The sequence below is a fragment of the Candida tropicalis genome (genome assembly GCF_000006335.3).
Source record: "Candida tropicalis MYA-3404 genomic scaffold supercont3.1, whole genome shotgun sequence".
NCBI lineage: Eukaryota > Fungi > Ascomycota > Pichiomycetes > Serinales > Debaryomycetaceae > Candida > Candida tropicalis.
In genome coordinates, this window is record NW_003020038.1 from 761,623 (window position 1) to 784,242 (window position 22,620).

The following is a 22,620-nucleotide window of genomic DNA, read 5'->3' on the forward strand; positions in this document are numbered from 1 at the left end:
CGTGTATATCATGAGATTAAACCTTATCGGCAACAACATTTTCTGGTGCTTTAGGTTCTTCTTCGTGAAGTTCTTCACTAACAGAAGATGCAACTTCAGAATCTTGAGATTGCTTTTCTTTAGCAGCAGCAGCAGCGGCGGCGGCTTCTTTCATGGCTTTTTCTTGGGCCATTTTCTTAAAGAAGGCAACATAACCATATGGACTTCTTTCTCTGAATTTTGGACCATAACGACCAAAAATAAATGGAACTGGAACCATCGCCAATGAAATAAAAGCGAAAAGTGAACCAGCCCAACCAATACCCAAATTTTCAAAACATTGAACGGTGAAAAGTGGGAAAACTGAAGCCATAATATATCTCATTAAATTATTAGCAGCAATGGCAGAAGCAACAAACATTGGTGGGAAAGACATGGCAAAATATAAGACAACAGAAAAGAAAATTAAAATTAAACCAAATCCAAATGGAACACCACTTGCAGTTGGTGCCATCCAATGAACTGATTCAGTTCTACCAGTCCAACCTAACCAGAATAAAGCAATTGGTAAACATGGAGCACCAATTTTACCAACCAATAATTTCTTTTCAGGTGGATCCCAAATAATATTACCATTTTCGTCACGTTTACCACGGGTACCATCTGGATTCTTTGGGAAAAATATAACTTTATCCAAAATAACATACAAAAGAACACCAAGGAATAAACCAATACCAACGGAAATAAAAGGTAATCCAGAAACACCAAGATCCATATGGTAAACACCTCTGAAAATAACTGGGAAAGCTTCAAAGAATCCAAACAAAACAGCAAAAATGAAGGAAATGTAAAGGGATAAAATGAAAACAATTGGTTCACTATAGATCAATTTAATTGGAAGAAGTAAATTGTATCTAACGACTTTTTTAAGGAAAGCAACATTTAATTTTGGAGCATCAACTTGTAAACCTCTCTTACGAGCAATCTTAGTCAAGATAACTGGCTTGTAAGTTTCTGGTAAGATGATAGTAAATGGCCAAACAGCTCCAAAAAACATCAATAAAATCCAAGCAGAAGACCATTGCCAGTTTTTATGTTCAGAAGCAAATCCACCGATAATTGGACCTAAAACAGGACCCAAGAATGGACACAAACAGAAAATAGCAACGGCAAATGATTGATCAGCTGGATCATTGGCCCAAACATCAGAAATAGTACCACTGGCAACAGATAAAGCTGGGGAAGAAAAGAAACCACAGAAGAAACGCAAGACTAAAATGGATCCAATGTTTTTAGATAAACCAACACCCATGGTGAATAACATAGCAATAGGTAATGAAAATATATAAATTGGTTTACGACCATAAACTTCAGATAATGGAGCAGCTAAAGTTGGACCAAGAGCCAAACCAATTAAATAAAAGGTTAAACCAGAAAGACACAATTCTTGGGAAGCACCAAATCTAACCATAATTTCTGGAATACCACCAGTATACATAGAAGAACCTAAAGAACAAACAAGACACATAACGGCACCAGTATAGGTAACCATCCATTTCTTCCAATGTGGCCAGTTATGTGGATTTTCCTTATCATCAGGAGAATCAAATTGTAATTCTTGAGGAGTATAAACCTTATCTTTATCAGCACGATTAGTTGGAACTCTAGAAAGCTTTCTGCTAGGGTGCAATGAAGGATGAATTGAAGCTTCTTCGTCTTCAATTTCTTCCTCAGCCATTTCTTCAATGGATCTATGGGTTCTTATTCTCTCAATAGTGAATTCTCTGTTTAATCTATTTTCTTCATCTTCAAAGTTCTCATAATGATCTCCATGTAATTCTTGTGGATTAGAAATGTCAGAATCATTATTTTCATCATCGGAATTAGAATCATTTTCCTTAGAAGTTGGAATATGTGGTTCATGTGCAAGTACGGTACTATCGTCATGATCTTCATTGATATCAATATTTGGAGCTGGGGTATCATTATTAGTATTAGCTTTTGGGACTATTTCATCTTGATCAGTGACGACGTTACGTTGAGTTGGAACAACTTCTTCATCTTCATCGTCGTATCCATATTCTTCAGCAGTATCATAAGCAGACAAATCAGTGTTTGATGACATTGAACGTCTTGAATCATTAGCACTATCGGAACCTGCAGAAGTAGCAGCTTCTCTAAGTTGGGCTTCTTCTTCTTTAGTAGTACCAAAAAATCCCATTATTATTGAGTGCAATCTCCTTCTATTCGAGTATTCAATTGGTCGTTTTTCTTAATTAAGCTTTACCAAGGTATCAAAAGTTCTTGTAGAATAGCAATGGAAAATAAAATTGAAAGAAAAAAAAAAAAGAGAATTGCTTTAATAATAAAAGAAAGAATAAATAATATCCAAACTTTTATTCGAAACAAATGCTTGTTTTGGTTTTAATTGGATATTAAATTTTATTTATACCAACGACGTATTCGGGGAATGGGAGATGGAAGAAATGCCAAAAATATGATTTGCGTTTGTTTTATTGCTTTTTTCTGTTTTGCACCAAAAAATTCTCGCCGGAGATAGCACATAAACAGAGATGACACAAAACAACAACAAGGATATAAGGCCAGTATTTAATTCCGATGGGTGATAAATGACAGAGAGTTCAAGCTTAGTAAAGTAAAAGTAAATCGCAACCATAATTCTCCACTTTCCTTGATTGCCCTGCCAAGTTATGAAAGAGCAAATTCAGGGGCCAGGAATGGATGAGAAACTAAGGTTTCATGATAGTTGGTAGTCTCCGTGTGTGTGTGTGTGTGTGTGTGTTGATGTTTATGGAGTGGGTGCATAACGTGATTTTGAGGCCACTATAGGTTTGTGTTCCTTAATAATCAACATCAACGTTGATACGAAGGAAAATAAAAAAAATTTTTCATTCTTTAACCAAAAACGAAAATAATGCAAATAAAAAAAAGAAACAAAAACAGATCAGCTTTACTGCATGTCTAATAGTCAATGATAATGCTAGTCACAAAATTACTAGGGTCGTTGTCGTGAGTGGTTTTTGACCAAAGCAAAACAGGAATGAGAATTGTGTTCTTACATTTTTATCTGTTCTACATTCCTCTCTCTCGCTTCCAGTTTACCAGCCGTTTCTTAAAGTCTGTTTTGTACATTTTCACATGAAGGAAATGCTAGTTCCGTATTCACTTGTTCACATTTATTATTATCCGTATAATATGTTAGCATATGCAAAGATGGTGCTTTAGTGCATTTTTTTTTTTTTTTTTATTATTATTTTTAGATTACGTGGTTTAGAATTCACGTTTTATTCGGACCGGGGATTTAGAGATTCTGTAGGTTTATTATGAAATAGTGGAGGTTTAAGATTGATTTGTCAATTGTACTTGGGATGCCAAGATAACAGACATCTGGAGAAAGTAGTGATATGGTTAAACTTGCCAACGTTGTAGGACTCAGCAAAAATTATTCATACTTCGGAGTTAATACACCTGATGTTACACAAAGAGAAGACGTTTGGCATCTTCGCAAGTCCGGCCCTATCACTTGGTTACGATCAATCCCATTGTTAAGACTCATGGAGATAGTCAGCTATATATAAATAACAAGGACATCTCGGAAGTATATTTGTCATCAAACCTATACACATCTTGATTATGGAATCAATCTATATGACTTGACCTGGCATCAATACCATAATATGCTTTGGCTCGAATATACCCAAAGGTAAAGTTACATCCGAAAATAACCAATCCCAATCCAAGAACAAAGATATAAAATTTTAAACTCAAAGGTTCAATCAAAGAATTAATAATCATACCAATGATCTCAGCACTCATAAGCGATACATTACTTAATTTATTTGGATCTTGTTTCATACATCGTTCAAACTTTTGACATTTCGAAACCAATAAAGGCACCAAATTTTCAGGATCGTCACATCCATTCTGATAATACGACCGACGGCATGCTTCAATACTGATCATTAAATTTGTTTGTTGTTGTGATATCTTGGATTTTATATCCATACTGATAGTTCTAAATAAGTAGTAGAAAAGGTATATAGCATACAAGGAAGCAACAAAATTGATTATCAATTGAAGATAAGACATCAACATATAAGGAAGTCTTTCCATCGGAGAAATATTCCTTTGCCATGGTGAAGGAAGTTCAAGATGATTACTTCTCTTGTATTGTTCCAAATACTGTTGATGTTGTTCAATCTGTTGTTTGTATTGTTCTATCTGTAATTGTTTCTTCTCTTCTAAAAGTGCATCCATTTGTGACGTTGATTCATTACCTCCATTATTATTATTGTTGTAATAGTAGTAATGGTGATGATGGTTGTGAATTGTAACAGGTTGTTGTCTATCCATGAATTGTTCATTGTGATTATCCCTATGGTACAATGGTGTTCCTGATGACCTGTCAGACAAGAATGAGTTGATATTTGTACTTTGGAAAGATGAACTGTTTGTTCTTTGCGTTAAAATACCTTCAGTTTTAATAGGTTCATAAAGACTTGTATCAAATTCATAGTCAATATCCGAGGATTCGTTTCTGATTTCAGTAGTAGTATGTCCAGACACGTCTTGAGGTGGTGGCATCAATAATAAAGGTTTTTTGATAGCTAGTTTTGCCCCTAGCATTGTAGGTGACAATAATGAAAGTAAACCATCTTCATTGTTTGTTTCATCGTCAGACAGATTTTTGATTTGATTTTCCAACGAATCATGTGTGGAAAATTCATCTATGTCCATGGTTATATCGTTCACGCTATCACTATGACTTATTATATCCTCGGTGTTATCAATATCCATTGGATCATCGATGTATCCAACATCATCATCGTAGACTTCTTCAACTTGTAAACCTGTCAGATTTATAGGCCCATCATCCAATGACAATGACAGTAGTAGTGCTCCTGCATCGAAATCAGTAGTCCCTCCAAATCTATTATATACCATTTAATTCAAGTATTAAATACCCAGGGGCAAAAATGTAGAACATATCAGTGATTATCGTGTACTGGTTTCAATTTCAATTTTTTTTTTTTTACATATTTGGCAAGTGCTTCGCGAGATTTCGTGTGAATCGTGCAACCGAGCACAGGAAGAAGGAAAAAAAGAAAAAAAATAAAAAAGCTGCAGCAGATAAAATTATCAAGAAGCTCATCTCTTAATCATCAAACTACACGAAAGACTATAGTACCAGAATGGGTTCAAAACGTAAGAAGAAGGAAAAACAAAAGGACTTTGTTAAGGCTAAATTAAAGGTTGGTAAAACTGCGCAGAAACCAGACAACTATACTGATACTTCATTTAAAGCAAAAACAATATCATTACCAAATCAGTCAATTGCATCAAACGTCAAATCAAAATCATCTGGTTCATCAGGAACATCTACATCATCATCTGGTTCAGATAAAGTATCTTTAGCTGCTTTAAATCATCAATTATCTTTGACTAAACATCATTCCCCAAATACTAGAAAGGAAGTTTTGTTATATTTACAAACTCATTTACCTGCCAATCCGTCATATTATAAGAATATCATGACTAGTATTCTCCCGTTAATTCTTGATGAAGACAAAGATGTACGGAAGGCGTTAATGGAATTGATCTCAGCTATTGCGGCCAAGCAACCAGGATTGATAGATTTACATTTACGTTCAATGATTTTGTTCATTTTATCTGCCATGAGTCATATCGTACCAAATATCAGAACTACTAGTACTCATTTCTTAAAAATAGTGGTTGAAAATAGTCATGGTAACTTACTTAATTCATATTTTGTTAAAGTGATGAGAAATTATTTTGTATTGATGGGATGGAGTTTAAATGAACAAGATTCTGCTCTGAAAAGTGTTGCTATAACGAATTTAAGTTTAAATGCCATGAATGCAGGATCTAAGATAGCAAGAGTTGGTCATTTACAAAACTTGAATAAATTCTTACTGAAGTCTTTACAATATGATGACGGTAAGGATTCAGGAGAACTTCAAATGGAAGTTAGTATACATCCTCAAAGTTATAGATATTTGCTCAACAATACAATTCAACCATACCAACCATTGAAGTTGTTTGTGAATGAGTTTAAAAGTGATCTTCATAATACAGATGGCATTTCAATGTTGGATCTAAATTCAATCTCAACAGAAGATTTGGATACCAGAAAGAAAATCATGAATGATGTATTCAAACCACTCTTGATTAAGAATTTAAATGCATTTGTTAAAGAAGGTGGTGATATCGGAAGAGAAGCTAATAACTGTATCTCCATCATCAATGAAACTTGTATAGATAAAGAATGATATAATTAAGCCGTGCCAATATTCAAATACAAATCCGTCCTTAATTTTCTTCTTTTTTTTTTGTTCCAATGAGAACGACTCAAAATTTTTCAACCTTTTGAGATTTAACTTTCTTTTATGTTTTTTTTTTTTTTTTTTTTGCTTCCATTCTTCATAACCAATTACTTCGACCAGTAGACATGTTTAGATCAGTTTTAAAACAGCAAAGAAATCTTTTACCTAGATTAACAATTATTAGAATTGCATCTCCTTCAATTATCATTCCATCAAGTAATTTCCATTCAACTTCTATAAATCTTGCCAAAAAGAAAGCCAAAAAGAATAGCAAGCAACAAGAAGATGTTAATGAAGATATTGAAGAACAAGAAGTAACTATTGATTTTGATCATGTTACTAAAAATTTTGAGACTGTTTTAAGTAAATTTAATAAAGCAGCTACTGATATTAAATTAGGTAAACTTAATCCTAAAATTTTTGATAATTTAGAAGTTAATATTGGTAGTCATGGACAAGAAGAATTGGTTCCATTTACTTCAGTAGCTCAAACTTCTGTTAAAGGACGTAATTTCATAATTAATTTATTTGATGCTTCATATGGTAAACATGTAATTAATTCTATTATTGGATCAGGTTTAAATATGAGTGGTACTGTTGATCCAACAAATAAATTTCAAGTTAAAGTACCTATTCCTACAATAACCTCAGAAACTAAACAAGAAAATGCTAAACAATTGAAAGAGATTTATGAAAGTTATAAGAATAATCACAAGACTAATTCATTGAATTCTGTGAGAGGTGAAGTTAGACACAAATTTCAAAGTCAATTGAAACATAGTAAAATAAGTGATGCTCAACATCAATTATTGAAAAAATTGGAAAATTTACACAAGACTTATCTCGATAAATTAACCGAAGCATTTAAAACAGCTGAAAAGAGTATTCTTAAATAAATTATCATTTGTATATAAGCATCAATCTAAATAGTCACAAATAATCTAGCATGATTTTTTTTGCACCATTTAATTATTTGTAAACTTATTTCGATAATCTTTTTCGATGGAACCGATTTTCCTCCTTCTTCTGTATTCTCTATAATGCAATAAAATTCATAATGCATATCCAACAACATAAACCCAGTCACATTCTTCTGTTGAAGATATGTCAATTTCTTGTAATTCACACCATCATCAAATTTGATGATTTTGGCCTGGTTGTGTTTCAATTCGTTGTAGATTTTGATGTACTGAAGATTGCAGTTTTCATCAGATGGTAGTTCACTCATGACAAATTGATTTAACGTAACATCTTTGTAAATGAAATGTTTAAATATTAATGGAGCCTCAATATTTAATGGCATATTTAGTTCATTTCTAAGTTTCTGAGTCAACTCCGGTTTGGTCTCCAACTTGTCAAAAATCTCATCAGCAGTGATTTTCAATGATTCAAAAGAGTTTTTATTCCCACTGATCAACATCAAAGTTAGATCATTGACACGCCTGACAAATATATAAAGAAACCCATGATTATTGAAATTCGACATACATATTGGCATCCAGAAATCTTCATTTTGTCGATTTTGATCTTTGGACAATGAATTAACTATAAATAACAACACATTTAAATCTTCATTTGGTAAATTGTGTTGCTTTGGATGCAAGTAGTTTAAAATTTTATCTTGTCGGGACATTAATAATGTAAATATAATCTCCTCATTCTTGATATGAAGAATTGAATTCAATTTTGATCTCAAAGTGTGTCTAATTTTAATACTCTGTCTAGCTGACGATAGTAGTATCTGACTAATATACAACTCAAACGCTGCATTTCTATCAATCTTCTTATCTTTTCCCACTCCATAAGTCAAATTCATACACAATTGATCTAAGTTTTCAAAATCCAATGGGTTCAAAATTCTTCTCAAGTCATAATTCAAGCGATTGTTGAAATGTTTATCAATGGATGTTTTAGATAATATACTGAGCAAATAGAAATACAATGTGTTCAATTGCAATTTCATACTCGAAATATTCTCATAGTATATCTTTGATATGGCAATTAAAATAATTGGATCCTTCTTAACAGCAACAATTTTCATTCCTCTTCCAAACTCAATTACCTGTAAGTCCTGATTGAAATTCTCTTGGAAGCTTGATATTATAGTTGTCAATATCCCCATATAACCAATAATCAAATCGTCTGATCCGTTCAAAGAATAGATCGGTTTGCCTGCACTGGAAAAGATGAAAAAATGTTTTAGTTTATCATGGAATTCAGTGTCATCATTTGATTTAGAAACTGAAATATACTTATCATAGAATTGATCATTGGACAAATTGGCATCACCAAGTTCAAAAAACTCATGATACATAAACGCACCCAAAGTAGGTTTGTTCAATCGCGGGGCATTGCCATTATTGCTTGTGCTACTATCATTATCAAATCTTATCTGGGGGATACTATTCAAATCATCAACATATTCCGATAATCCTATTTCTGATATTATACTGGACGTCTCTGGGGCTTGTGATGGTGCTGGGGTTGCAGCAATATATGGTGACCCTCGGATAGATTGAATCTCCAGACTTGCATTCTCATAGGAAACTGCAGTTGTTGGTAATTTTGAGGATGAAGAAGTTCTGGTGGTTTTAGGAATCAATGTCGATGACTTACTGGGGATTTGTAATGTCTTTGGAAACGACATATCAATAGTAGTTGTGTTGTTGTTCTTACGTGGGTTTATGTCGGTGTTCAGAATTTTTTTTTTTTTTTGGCCTTATTGAGAGCAATAGTTTGACAGTGTGGAATATCAGATACGGGAATTGTATTTTGTGATAAGTACATCAAACCCTACTACAATACAGATAAGAACAAACAAAAACCAAAGAAACACTTTAAATATTAGAACTATTAACATTATATACCTTGTTTATCTTCTGAAAAGAAGGTAGTAGACCATGAATACTAATATTAAACCCACACCAACAATAGGAATATATTGTTTCAACATAGCTTCAAAATTAATTCTTTGAGCTCTTCGTTTATATTTCAAGGAATCTTGTTTTAATGAACTTGATAAGTCACTCATTTTATCCAATGAATCCCCTCTATATAACAAATCTTCAATGTTTTTAGTCATAACTTTTTTAACATCAATCAAATCATTATTCAACTTATCCAAATTCGATTGAGCACGTTGATCTTGATAGATTTTTTTGGTTTTTTGTAAGAAATTATCAAATGAATTGAACCCATATGGTCTTGCTTTTGTGCTTAACGCTTCATTTCCATGACTATTGTAAAATTCGTGGGATATTTCTTGTAAGTATGAAAATGCCAATTTCTTAGGATAAGACTTGTTACATATACATATATAAATAATGGAATTGGAGATCAAATAATGGATATTAAACAAATCTCCTGATTCTATAGTTGCTTGAGGTTCTGAGTTGGGAGTAATTCTTGATATTAATATTTTGCATTTCTTCTTTTGATCTGTCAAGTTTGGGTTGTTTTCATCATCGACCGATCCACACAATGGAAGTGCTATCAATTTGTTAGTACACCATATCAAGCATAATACAAACTCAATTGAAATATAGCAAACATACCATCATATCTATAAATTAATGTGGATTCAACCATGGCTGATTTTTTATTTTCTTTTAATTTTGATAGAGGATTGGCTGTAGAACAAACACTGTGTCAATATTCTAAATTTTTTTTTTTGTTGTCTTGCTTCCTCTCGTTTCTCTCTTTTTTTTTGGTGTTGGGCTGAACTCAAAGAAACGTGATATTACATAAGCCACTTACAAGCAACAGCGAGGAAAAAAAGAGAAGGGAAAAAGCAAAGAAGAAAATTCTTTTTCTATTTGCTACAGACGAACTTACAGGATCAGTTTCATCTTGATTTTAATTAATTGCATTGATTTCTTCTTAGACACACATATTTAATTATTGACGAGTTTTACGAAAACATGGATCTATCTAATTTATCAAATACGTTACCATCGACAAATCCATCAGCTACAACAACACCGACCTCATCACAAGGAAATCTAAGTCACGAATTAACGAATCACTTTAAAGACGCTGCCAAATCGGTTGCTGCTCTATACAACGCATCACTTAATCACAAACATAGCAATAATACCAACAATGATAAACTTGTTAAAACTGAATTTGCTAATGCAGCCAAATCTGTCGCGTCATTATACAAACTAAGTCAATCGGCACACCATACGGCGCATAGCAAAGGTTATTTACAATGTCTCGAAGATATACTATCCGTGTTGGCAAATGATGAAGATGTTGAAGACTGGGTTCTAACTAAGAGAATAGATTTATTGAATCAAGGACATTCGAAACAACAATCTACTAGTGATTCAACCAACCTGGCGCCACAATCAGAACCAATATCACTGTCCGATTCAGAGGATTTTACTATACCTCAGGATTATGAGTTTAGTTTTAATCTGGATATTAGACCACCTACAAGTTTTAGAGCAAGTATTCCCCCAATTTCAGTACAACATACTGGAAAACAAAGATTGGCAATTAATAATCCACATTCAAGACATAACAAAAAGTTTATACTTTCTGATGATGCAATAATTGAGGATCTCAGTGAAAGTGAAGAGAAAGAACTCAAGCAACATCAAAAGTATTTCAATGAAAGTCCTTTGAAAAAGAAGAAAAAGTTTAATTAAAGAGAATTTTTTGCGTTTTGTATAACGAGTAACAACGACTAAATCAGGGACAATCCATATTATATTATTTTTATTATTATTTTTCAACCAACGACATTGGGTTTCTATTATTAGATGGTATAAGGTATATAGAGTATTACGGGTTTATTTCTTTTAATGATTATTATTTCTTATTATTATTATTATTATTATTATTTACCGTTTATTAAATGTAGTTCTATAAATGAGTGACGCTAGAGAAGGGTTAACTAATAAGCAAATAGACCGTCTTCATTACCAGTATATTCGTCTTCAAATTCACTTTCATCCTCATCATCGTAGCTTTCATCCTCATCACTGTCGTCGTCATCAATTTCTTCACTGCTGTCAATTACTTCTTCACCTTCAACTAAACCTTCCAAGGTCAAGCACAACAAGTTGGTGTTCTTTGTTTGAGTACCACTAACCACTTCATTAGTACTTTCAACATTACAGTTTGTCAATTTAGATTTGGCTTGTATTATAACATCATGGCCAATGATACAGTTCTCCAATGTTACATCGTCACCAATTACAACATTATCTAAAATCAAACAACCAGTAATCTTATTCTTTCTACCAATCTTACAATTTGAACCAATGACACTCTTTTTGACGTTGGTCTTTTCTCCTAATTCAGTGCTTTCTCCAACTAATGAATCATTACCCACATGTGCACCGGATTGTTTATCTTGTTTAACCAGCAGGGATGCAGATTTGTTCATGGCCTGTAATTTCATGAAATATCTATTGGCTTCCATCAACACTGGTAAGTTATTACATCTGAAGAAAGTGGCTTGTTGAGGTACTATGAATAAGCCGATATTTTCTTGAGCAGTTGCATGTCTCCATGATCTTCTTGATAAATCACGAACTATCTTGAGTAACGATCTTTTGGCAAAATATGATTCAGTGAACCTTTCCTTTTGTGCCTGGAATATATCAAAAATTTCTTTACATGATCCAATAAATATTCCACTATTTAATAATGTATTACTGATGGTAGCTGCAGGATATCTCCAACACATTTGGGTTCTGATTGTCAAAGCTTGATGAAACTCAATATCTTGTGTGTTATACATATCCAAAAGAACTGGGCCGTTATTTCCAGATGCATCATTGTCACTGTAAATAGTATAATTACGTGGGAAAATCTTACCCTTTTTATCTTCAATATCCAATTGATTCTTATAAGCAATCAACAACCCCAAATCTGTCTCTTGTTTGTTTCTATAAGCTTCAATAATGACTTGTGGTGGTAAGTTGGTGATCATATCACATGGTAAAATAATAAAGTTCTTGTTCAATGCATTTGATTGTTCTTCATCGTTGTATATTTTGTACAAGTAGTGTAAGATAGATCCATTGTTATCACAGTTATATCCAATGACGTTCACTTGGGCTGGTCTGTTTTCTTTCTTTTCGTATTCTTCTTGAAATTTAGTAACTGAAGCTTGTATTAATTTGTTATCATTTTCATCTTCATCCGCAAGGACAATTACTTTGGCAAAATTAGCTTTCAAACACCAATCCAAGACATAGTGTACCATTGGTTTGTTTGCAATTGGTAACAATGCTTTTGGGATCCCTGTGGAACGAATTTGAGAAAAAGGTGACAAGGCTTTACCCTTCCCACACACAACGATAGCAGTGAATTCCATAATTGAAGTCGGTGATTTCTTCTAATGGGTAGAATCAAGTATCCAAAAATAAAAGAAAGAAAATTCAAATATTAGGCTGAAAAGAAAAATTTTCTACTGGTACATTATGGATGTCATTATATGGTGGTCGTGTGAACATGTACAAGAAAAAAAAATGCCAAACAAAATTCAACCCTCACATTAGTTTGTTGTTTAATACACTGGCGCTCACTCACTCACTCACTCACTCAATTTTTTTTTTCAATCATTTTTGTTCGCCACTGCAAATACAACAGAATTGTAATAATTCACAATTAAATCCATTTGATTAATAACACAATTGATAATGAGTGCCGATGAAAATGACCCATTGTTGCAAGCATTGAATGCTGATCAAAGTAACACCAATGATGCTACCACAACAAATGATAATAATAATGATACAACAACTTCAGCTCCAAGTCAGCCATCTGAACCAGTTGATCCAGAAAGAGAAAGAGCATTGTCAAAGTTTAAAGATAAGTTATTGGAACATAGAAAGTGGGATGCTAGATTGAAAGAATTAAGATTGAGCATACGAGATCTAGACAAGGATTATGAGAAAACAGAAAATGATATCAAAGCATTACAATCTGTGGGCCAAATTATTGGTGAAGTTTTAAAACAATTGGACGATGAAAGATTTATTGTCAAGGCTTCGTCAGGACCAAGATATATTGTTGGATGTAGAAACACTATTAAAAAAGAAAACTTAAAAAATGGTGTCCGTGTTTCCTTGGACATGACAACATTGACTATAATGAGAATTTTACCAAGAGAAGTCGATCCATTGGTGTATAATATGACTACTTTTGAACCAGGTGAAATTTCCTTCAATGGTATTGGTGGTTTGACTGAACAAATCAGAGAATTGCGTGAAGTTATTGAATTACCATTGAAGAATCCAGAATTGTTTACAAGAGTTGGTATAAAACCACCAAAGGGTGTGTTGTTATATGGTCCACCGGGTACTGGTAAAACATTATTGGCCAAAGCAGTTGCTGCTACAATTGGTGCCAATTTTATATTTTCTCCAGCATCTGCAATCGTTGATAAATATATTGGTGAATCTGCAAGATTAATCAGAGAAATGTTTGCATATGCTAAAGAGCACGAACCTTGTATTATATTCATGGATGAAGTTGATGCCATTGGTGGTAGAAGATTTAGTGAAGGTACATCAGCGGATCGTGAAATTCAAAGAACATTAATGGAATTGTTGAATCAAATGGATGGTTTTGATACTTTGGGACAAACTAAAATCATCATGGCAACTAACAGGCCAGATACATTGGACCCTGCTTTATTAAGAGCTGGTAGATTGGACAGAAAGATCGAAATTGGATTACCAAATGAAGCTGGTAGATTGGAAATCTTCAAAATCCATACTTCTAAAGTTGCTAAACAAGGTGAATTTGATTTCGAAGCTGCTGTTAAAATGAGTGATGGGTTTAACGGGGCAGATATCAGAAATGTTGTTACTGAAGCTGGTTTCTTTGCCATTAGAGATGATAGAGATTATATATTGCAGAATGATTTGATGAAAGCGGTAAGGAAAGTTGCCGATGTTAAGAAATTAGAAGGAAAATTGGATTACGAAAAATTATAGTCCGGAATATATATATAAATATATATAAGCATGTGTATACTTCGTGCTTTTACATAAGAAAAAGAAAAAGAATTTCTTCTATTAAGTTTATTTACAAGATTCCTCATGCACAACTACTGGTAGCAGCACTATCGGAGTTATGGGTTTGATTTTGTTGTTGACTTTCAGCAAGTTTAGTCTCTTCAATAATTTTCAAAGTCTTTTCAAAATCAGGGTTTCTTCTTTGAGACAAAGTTTCCAAGTGGAGACGCAATTCAGGACTTTCAATCTTGTTCATGTGTTCAGCCATCTTAGCACCAATAAATTCTTGTACTTCTTCTGATAATGGATAATACTTTGGTTTTTGAGTTTGTGCTTTTTGTTGATTCTTAGCAAGCCAGATTTTTTGTTCAACAGTTAATGGCATTTCAGGACCTTTCAATTTAGCAACTTGGTATTCACTTAAAGTTCTCTTCTTGTGTTTAGAATATGGATTACGTAATTGTGCTAAAGCTGCCTTAGGAATACCTGTTTTGGCAATAGACAGAAATTCAAAAGTTCTTTCCATTACAACATGTTCTGGTGTAGATAATTCACCATCTTCTAATGATTGTGGTTCTGGCCATGGGAATTCAATTTTATCATGATGTTTTACATATCTTCTTGGAATGAATTTTTTAAATCTATCATCATAATATTTCTCTTTCAAAACAATATCTTCGGCAACAACATATGAAATATTACCTTGTTCATCTCTATCTTTCCCAACTAATTTAACATCTTTGACTGGGATGAAATCTGGGAAATCAAAAACATGGGACTCGTGACCTTCAGGCCAGAAAATCTTTGGAATTAATTTCTTAGATGTGATATTACTTAAAGAAACACTGTCATATTCTGGATTATAAGATAAGACTTCGGCAATTTTACCTTTGTATGGACCAGTGGTAACATAAGCCATATCTCCTTCCATGATACCTGCTTCTATGGCAGTTTTTTGCTTTGATTTAGGAATTGGGTCTGGGAAGAAATCCTTGAATGTTGGCATTTGAGAAACATCTTGCTTCTTACGCATGCTTTTTCTCAAGTTTTCTGGAAGTTTATTAAGATCCTTTTGGAATCTTGATCTCTTGATTACCCAAGACATAGTTCAATCGTTGTTGATAGTATTGAGCTTAAGCTAGTGGTTGATGATTGGCTTGTAGAGAGAGAGAGAAAAAGAAAAATTTTCAGCTCCATAATAATTCGCTCTCACAGATTTCAAAGGTTTTTTTTTTCCTACAAGTTTTTGTCCTCTTATACACGACACTGTTTTCATAGGTAGTTAAAGAAGGACTAAACTGGTATTACGATTAAACTAATAAAAACACCTAATACACATTAAATACTAAACTTATATTATTCCATATAGGAATATCCAGCGAGTGTCTTACTCGGTACAAATTCTAATGAACTCTTCCTCATTAACTAAAAATCAAAAATAGTTAGTAACTTTGTTTGACAGGATCGAATTGACTAAAACAATACATACTTTCTCCATCTTCATCTAAATCAAATTCATCAATCATTGCTTGTAATTCCTCTTCACTTAGATTTTCTCCGAGATCTCTTGAAATCTTTCTGAGATTTCTTACACTGATTTTACCAGTTCCATCAATATCAAATAATCTAAACGCACGGCGGATTTCTTCTAATGGATCTCTTTTTATAATCATTTCTCCAACTGTTTTAAAAAAATTATCATACGTTATTAAATTAGTATCTTCAGTATCATATTCATGAATAATATCCAATACTTGACGTTTAGTTAAATCAAATCCTAAAGCTCTAAAAGCTACTTTCAATTCATGATAATCTAAACATCCATCTGCATTCATATCAAATAATTCAAATGCTTCTTTTATCTCTGCCTTTTGTTCATCTAATAATTCTTGTTTTATCGCTGAAGTATTTATGCTTGTATTGTTGATATTATTACTATTATTATTGCCGTTGTTGTTAATATTATTGTTATTGTTTGGTAGGATATTTCCAGTATTTCCATACAATCCTCTTTTATTAGACATCATTCCGCTGGGAGTATTTGTATTTCCTAAAGATGATATTCTGTCACCTCTCTTAAAACCTGACATCTTGGATGATTGATGATGACTGACAAAAATACTACTCGTCTTCCTTTACCGCTTGTTTGGGTTTTTTTTTTTTGTTTTTCATCTCGATTCTGGCATCAGAGTTTGGTTGGTTGTGTTTTGTTTGATATTTTTCGCGTCAGGTTCGAAGTGATACAACCAAATAAACACATTAAAAAAGTTAAACGAGTTGTGTTGTTGTCTACCAAATAATATGTCTTTCAAAATCGGTCAACTGGTTAAGGTGAAAGATGATTCTGGTGTAATAAAATTTATTGGTACCACTAGTTTTGCTCCGGGAACATGGTTCGGTATAGAATTACAACATCCACGAGGTAAAAACAACGGTTCAGTACAAGGTGTGAAATATTTTGATTGCAAGCAAGATAGTGATGGTGGATTTTATGGTGTATTTGTAAGAGAGAGTATGTTGAATCATGGAGATGTAACAAGTGACAAAGATGCTTCTCAATTGAATCAAATCATACTAAAATTACAAGCTAAACTCAAAGCTGCAAGTAATGAATCAGCAGAATATCGAAATAATTTCATGGCTTTGCAATCAAACTTTGAAAAGAAACTAGAGATTATATCAGATTTACAAGCAAAGTTGGAAATGCAGAATGTGAATAATGATTTCTTACAGGTGGTAAAACAAGAATTAGAGGATAAAATACAGGAATGGTCTACCAAGTACAATGAGTTGAGTAAAGAGTTTGAACTTGTAAAAGAAGAATTAGAGGTTACTCGAGAGATTGAGAAAGAAATTGAACTTGCTAATGTGGATGAGTTTACTTCAAGAGATATTCAAATAATAGTTGAACGTAATCGACAAATGGAAGGCACAGTAGCATTGTTGACTGAAAGATCTGAAACTACCGAAAAGAAGTTACGAGAAGAATTGAATGATTTACAGAAACGAATCACCAATAATGAAGAAGTTGAGAAAAAATTGACAAAGGCAGAGTCGACTATTCTTATTTTGCAAGAAATGATTGATACATTTGCTGATATGGAGAAAATGGTCGAGAGGTTGACTGTAGAGAATGATGAATTGAATAGCAAAATCAAGAATTTGTCCACCACGATCAATGAATTTCATGAAATTCAGGAATTGGATAGAAATTTGGAAGAGGATATGAGACAGATAGAATCTGGATTGAGAGAAGAGATTGAGAGCTACAAAAGTTTGATCCATGAATACGAATTGAAAATTAATCAGTTAGAGAAGGCTGCAACCAAACAGAAACAAGAAGTAGAACTGCAAAGTTCCGGAAACTCTTCTCTGAGAACCGATGAAGCAGAATTGAATGCGTTAAAACAAACAATTACTGATCTCAAGATAAAATCTCGATCCGATTCCGTGCAATTGAAATTGATCAAAAATAGATACGAGGTTCTTCTCAGAAGAAGAATAACTAATGCTGATGTGTCGTTTGGCAAATTGATGGGGTTGATTGTAAGTTTAAAGATATACAATCTGGATTTGGTAACATTAAATCAAACTCTCCTGGGAAACAACTTGCATCTGAAAGTTGTCAGTATTTTTCTAATATATTCCAGTGAATTTTTTCAACTGTTGGTTACAATACTAGAATGCAATTATAGCACTAATAATATTGATAGCATAATTTCTGAAATAACAACCGAGTTAGATAAATTGACTTTAGTTTTTGAAAAGGTTAACACAATATTACTGAGTGATGATTTATCACAAGGAGTTTCTCCAGAATTGCAACAAAATCTAGGAAATATCTATCTGTTCATTGAAAAATGTGTTGCTGTTTTAGATATTGGTTTCCATTCTTCAGATTTTGTCTTTGAAACACGTGAGTGTTTCAGATTTATGATGTCAAGCAACAAGTTGAAGAATGCATTTTTGGAAAATGTCTGTGTCTACGTGAAATCACGCTTAGATGATACCCAAATGAATTTTATGGATACCATCGATGCTATAGTGATGATGAATGAAGAATTCAAAACCAAATCGCATCAATTGTGTCAAAAGTATGATTTATCAGAAAATATCGAGTTTACGTCTCAAAGCATTAATTTTGCACAGCAAATACAAATTAGCTCAATATTGAGCGTTTACCAGTTAGTAAGTGATGATAACTTTGAAGTCACCAGTAACCTAATAGAGGAGTTGGAAAATCTATCAGCTTTGATGAATATTGATTACGATTTTCAAGTTGAGAAACCAGCTGTAAGTGTATCCACAGTTTATGAATATAGACCTGTTGTTGAATCGTCAAATGGACATAACAACTCGGAAGCTCTCAATGAACTTCAGGATGTTATCGCACAGAGAGAACGTGAAATCAACGACTTAAGGCTAAATATCAATCTATTGGAGCAAAACATGCTGTCTTTGGCTTCCCAGAGTTCTTCAAAAGTAACCGAATTGAATCAAATGTTGAAGAGCTTAAAGGCTCAAGAAGAAACCCATCTTGATCTCATTGGTAAATTACAGCAAGAGAAGAAAGATCTATTAAAAGAGCTTGATATCGTGGAAAAAAATTCATCTAAAACTATTGAGTTTGAAAACTTGCAATCTCAGAAAGAGTACAATGAAAAGGTTTCAATTATTGAAAAGATTACTCATTTAAAGAATATAGCTAAAAGAAATGATAGTTCAGAGGATTATAGCTGGTTAGAGGATAATTACAACACCAAGAAAATTTGGAATGATTCAACACCATTGCAACAGTTGTCAAGGGACTTGCGTGATTTGGCTATGGATATTAAACCGGTACTTGTTAACCCAACCAACAAATTTGTGTGGAAAAAACTGACGCAACAGCCAACGTTTATTAATCTTATCATTGAAGAAAGGTATGCAAAATATAATTCTATAAAGTCTAATTTATTTGAAGATCAATTGAAGTAGTGTCTTCTTGCTGATGATAGTTCTGTTTTCTGTCTTTTTTGTTCATTTTGGGCCATTTGCTTGCTTTATCGATATTTTCTTCAGGATATAGCCACTCTAATAGAGTATACAAGAAAATATCAACAATAACACAAAGGACGAATAATTTCCCAGCAATTATTCCTCCATTATAGTATTTGGGTAATTTTTTAATCAATGGTTGATTTAATTTACTTAAATCTAATGAATCATAAACATTTTCAGTTCTTTCAGCAATATCACCCCAACTATACATTTCACCAACTGCATCATGGAATTTTGAAGTATCTATTTCATTATGTTCAATTTTATTAATTGCATCAATAGCAGCATCAACTAATGAATTTGCTTCAGGTTCAGCAAAACTAGTCATATGGCTTGGTAAAACTTCAGGAATACCTCCAACTCTTGTAGTAACCACATATAATCCACATGAAGCTGCTTCTACTAAAACAGTTCCAAATGCTTCAGTTAATGAAGGATGTAAATAAATATCACCTTGAATCATTACATTTCGTACTTCTTCATGTTTAACTGCACCAATTAGTTTGACTCGTTCTTGTAAGAAATATTTCTCTCTCATTTGTTCTAAATCAAGAAATTTAGGTCCATCTCCACCTATAAGAAACCTCACATTAGATTTTTGTTGACATATTTTAGGAATAATTGCTGTTAATAAATTAGCACCTTTATTAGGGAATAATCTTGTAATGACAACAATAGTAATATCATCAGTTGATTTTTTTCTTCTTATAGAATTATCAGGTCTAAAATCTTTCAGTACAACAGCATTTGGAATGACACTTACTCTCATGGGATCTAAATTACCTCTTAATACTGTATTTTCTTTACATGTATGACTTACGCAAATAACATGACCAACATCAGTTAAACTAAATTTTAAAACTTTACTACCTAAGATTGATCCAATATCAGCAAATCCAGATAATGAATGATCAGTAAAAACAGTTTTCATTCCCATTGTTCTACCATGAAATATAGCTTCTAATCCAAATGTACTATATGATCCATGTCCATGAATAATATCTATATTTTCTCTAATAAATATATTTCTTAATATTGGGAAACACAGGAATACTGTAGGAAATGCAGAACTTCGATAAATTACCCAAAATGGTACATAATATACTTTTAATCCATTAGTTAATGTCCGTATCCCATTACGTGAATTATAATTATGAGTAATGATGATAACTGAATGTCCTAATTCAATTAATTTTTGAGATAAATGATATACATGAAATTCCACACCTCCTGGTTGAGGATAGAAAAAATCAGTAACCATTGCAATATTATACCCCATGATTCATGAATCGTTTATGTCAATGGATATGAATAGTAGATAATATATTGAATACTTTTAGGGTAAAGATAAATGATTTGCTGTATTTTTTTTCATTAATTCTATGTCGTGCTGATGTCTTAGCTTAAATGTCGCACGCGACATGAATATAGACAAAAAATGACAAAGCCGTTTGTAATGTACACTCATATGCCACACAGCTGGCTGCAATTGTTATCAACAAGAAGCAATTCACACAGATTGCAGTTGCAAATAATGTAATACTTGTGATTCCTTCACTAGTTATGTAATAGCTCAATTGATGATATGTGATATATGTATAGAATCCTCTTTTTTCTGTCTTTCACTACACTGGTTTTTTTTGCAGTAAATTATGAGTTTTGTTCACCTTTTATATTCTCTTGTTTAAGTCTATAGAAATAAATACAAGAGTATGTAATTTATCATCGAATTACCTTAAACAATGTGTATCAGTAGTGAGCCCTTCCGTTATGACAAATGTGGAAGTGGTGGGAAGAACCAAATGATGAAGGGTTAGCTCTTCCCCTTCACTTACCACCTCTCCTAATTAAAAGGAGAGGGACGAACTGGGCCCACTTGTGTGTGGGGGGCCGACCCAGCCCGACCATGGCCCTCTTCTTGAGTTGCCATATCGCGTCCCCCTACTGGCCCAAGGGGGAATAGATAGAGGATGAACCAGGAGGGAAGGGGACTGGTCGACTGTCCTCTACCTGGCCCTCTACAAGTAGTGGTTTGCACTAAACCACCACTACTACTAATCGGGATATTCAACTAACCTATCCCGATGAGTAGCTTTTAAAGATAGTGATGACCAGTCACAATCTTTTGAAGAACCTTCACTAATCAACATCGCTCCTTTTTTGTATATGTTGATCCCTCTTGTAAGGTTCAAGATAACATGTGTTCCCAATTTGCTATCTTATTTGGAAGGTTCTTCTTATGTTTGTGAGTCATACTAAAGGAGCTATCAGTTGGTGACTTTCTTTAAATTGTGTTAACCAAGTGACACAAACAACAACTGATGGGGAACACATAACCTTTGATTCTTTGTAAACTTGTTATGGGTAATGGGTTGTGGTTCCTTATATTGAAGTTAGTATTTGCAGCCATGAATAAAACACATCAATTGATACTCACTTGTTAAAACTGAAATCATATATAGTCAATGATATTAATTGTTGATAAAAGAAAAACAAAAACAAAAAGGAAAAGAAAGTGGGTGTAAAAAGATTTTTTTTGAAAGTTTATTTGTTGTCCTTTTATAGTTGAGTTTTTTTGGGATATTTGTGTAGGTATTTTTTGTTGTACATTATATGTTTAGTGCTACCAAATGTAGGGAAAATCAAACAATTTATGAGTGGACTTGTACTTGTGTATGCAAAAAAGTTATGAGGCCAATAATCTAGATTTAGCTTTGTCATGCAGCTGAATATGATTGTTACCAACGTGCAACAGTTCATATACAGTCGCTTGTAAATAGTTTAATACATGTGCTTCTTTCACTTTCATTAAATAATGCGTAGCAACAGGGTAACAGAATGCTGAGTTATGCTTCCTGTTTCAATTGTAATTTATTGCTATTTAGTTTCTGGTAATCACATGATTTCCAGACAACTTGACGGTACAGTGCTGATGGGTTTTAAAAGTCATTTTTGACTTCCTCAGACTCGTGAACTGCATCACAGCCAGTTTCTTCCTATAACGGGATAGTTGAGTAGAACATTCTGATAAAAGCGGTTCCGAGCATTTGATATACACCCCGTCATCGCTACTACATGTAAATTCACTAGTACCTGCCATAAAGCAAGTAAGATTGACTAGTAAACTGTGTATCAATGTATTCGGAGCGGACATGAAATATCTCCGTTTCCAAAAATGCCTAAATGAGTATAAGCAAAGCAAGTCGTTAGATAATAACAATATAAATAAAATGAGCCTCCCTCAGTGAACAATAATG

General features: G+C 33.1%; 12 protein-coding genes across 12 annotated transcripts; 5 read left to right on the forward strand and 7 right to left on the reverse strand. All coding sequences in view use genetic code 12, as the record gives it.

Annotated features, from left to right (window-relative positions):
• Positions 1 to 16: 16 nt before the first annotated feature.
• TPO4 (Tpo4p) lies at positions 17 to 2,200 on the reverse strand (the record flags this gene model as incomplete). Its single annotated transcript, XM_002545529.1, has 1 exon — positions 17 to 2,200. One exon carries the CDS (start codon positions 2,198 to 2,200, stop codon positions 17 to 19), a length of 2,184 nt encoding a protein of 727 aa, XP_002545575.1.
• Positions 2,201 to 3,639: 1,439 nt separating this feature from the next.
• On the reverse strand, positions 3,640 to 4,944 carry CTRG_00357 (uncharacterized protein; the record flags this gene model as incomplete). The annotated part of the gene is made up of 1 exon (XM_002545530.1): positions 3,640 to 4,944. One exon carries the CDS (start codon positions 4,942 to 4,944, stop codon positions 3,640 to 3,642), a length of 1,305 nt encoding a protein of 434 aa, XP_002545576.1.
• Positions 4,945 to 5,192: 248 nt separating this feature from the next.
• CTRG_00358 (uncharacterized protein) lies at positions 5,193 to 6,290 on the forward strand (the record flags this gene model as incomplete). Its single annotated transcript, XM_002545531.1, has 1 exon — positions 5,193 to 6,290. The coding sequence occupies one exon, from the start codon at positions 5,193 to 5,195 to the stop codon at positions 6,288 to 6,290; it is 1,098 nt and encodes a 365-aa protein (XP_002545577.1).
• A 179-nt stretch (positions 6,291 to 6,469) lies between these two features.
• Positions 6,470 to 7,240, forward strand: CTRG_00359 (uncharacterized protein; the record flags this gene model as incomplete). The annotated part of the gene is made up of 1 exon (XM_002545532.1): positions 6,470 to 7,240. One exon carries the CDS (start codon positions 6,470 to 6,472, stop codon positions 7,238 to 7,240), a length of 771 nt encoding a protein of 256 aa, XP_002545578.1.
• Positions 7,241 to 7,266: 26 nt separating this feature from the next.
• On the reverse strand, positions 7,267 to 8,991 carry CTRG_00360 (uncharacterized protein; the record flags this gene model as incomplete). Its single annotated transcript, XM_002545533.1, has 1 exon — positions 7,267 to 8,991. One exon carries the CDS (start codon positions 8,989 to 8,991, stop codon positions 7,267 to 7,269), a length of 1,725 nt encoding a protein of 574 aa, XP_002545579.1.
• A 1,273-nt stretch (positions 8,992 to 10,264) lies between these two features.
• On the forward strand, positions 10,265 to 10,996 carry CTRG_00361 (uncharacterized protein; the record flags this gene model as incomplete). Its single annotated transcript, XM_002545534.1, has 1 exon — positions 10,265 to 10,996. One exon carries the CDS (start codon positions 10,265 to 10,267, stop codon positions 10,994 to 10,996), a length of 732 nt encoding a protein of 243 aa, XP_002545580.1.
• Positions 10,997 to 11,244: 248 nt separating this feature from the next.
• On the reverse strand, positions 11,245 to 12,675 carry GCD1 (translation initiation factor eIF2B subunit gamma; the record flags this gene model as incomplete). Its single annotated transcript, XM_002545535.1, has 1 exon — positions 11,245 to 12,675. The coding sequence occupies one exon, from the start codon at positions 12,673 to 12,675 to the stop codon at positions 11,245 to 11,247; it is 1,431 nt and encodes a 476-aa protein (XP_002545581.1).
• A 325-nt stretch (positions 12,676 to 13,000) lies between these two features.
• On the forward strand, positions 13,001 to 14,302 carry RPT4 (proteasome regulatory particle base subunit; the record flags this gene model as incomplete). The annotated part of the gene is made up of 1 exon (XM_002545536.1): positions 13,001 to 14,302. One exon carries the CDS (start codon positions 13,001 to 13,003, stop codon positions 14,300 to 14,302), a length of 1,302 nt encoding a protein of 433 aa, XP_002545582.1.
• A 103-nt stretch (positions 14,303 to 14,405) lies between these two features.
• On the reverse strand, positions 14,406 to 15,428 carry MRPL40 (mitochondrial 54S ribosomal protein YmL40; the record flags this gene model as incomplete). The annotated part of the gene is made up of 1 exon (XM_002545537.1): positions 14,406 to 15,428. The coding sequence occupies one exon, from the start codon at positions 15,426 to 15,428 to the stop codon at positions 14,406 to 14,408; it is 1,023 nt and encodes a 340-aa protein (XP_002545583.1).
• A 337-nt stretch (positions 15,429 to 15,765) lies between these two features.
• CTRG_00365 (centrin) lies at positions 15,766 to 16,413 on the reverse strand (the record flags this gene model as incomplete). Its single annotated transcript, XM_002545538.1, has 1 exon — positions 15,766 to 16,413. The coding sequence occupies one exon, from the start codon at positions 16,411 to 16,413 to the stop codon at positions 15,766 to 15,768; it is 648 nt and encodes a 215-aa protein (XP_002545584.1).
• Positions 16,414 to 16,624: 211 nt separating this feature from the next.
• Positions 16,625 to 19,300, forward strand: NIP100 (Nip100p; the record flags this gene model as incomplete). Its single annotated transcript, XM_002545539.1, has 1 exon — positions 16,625 to 19,300. One exon carries the CDS (start codon positions 16,625 to 16,627, stop codon positions 19,298 to 19,300), a length of 2,676 nt encoding a protein of 891 aa, XP_002545585.1.
• On the reverse strand, positions 19,272 to 20,642 carry SPT14 (phosphatidylinositol N-acetylglucosaminyltransferase; the record flags this gene model as incomplete). Its single annotated transcript, XM_002545540.1, has 1 exon — positions 19,272 to 20,642. The coding sequence occupies one exon, from the start codon at positions 20,640 to 20,642 to the stop codon at positions 19,272 to 19,274; it is 1,371 nt and encodes a 456-aa protein (XP_002545586.1).
• Between the last annotated feature and the right edge of the window lie 1,978 nt (positions 20,643 to 22,620).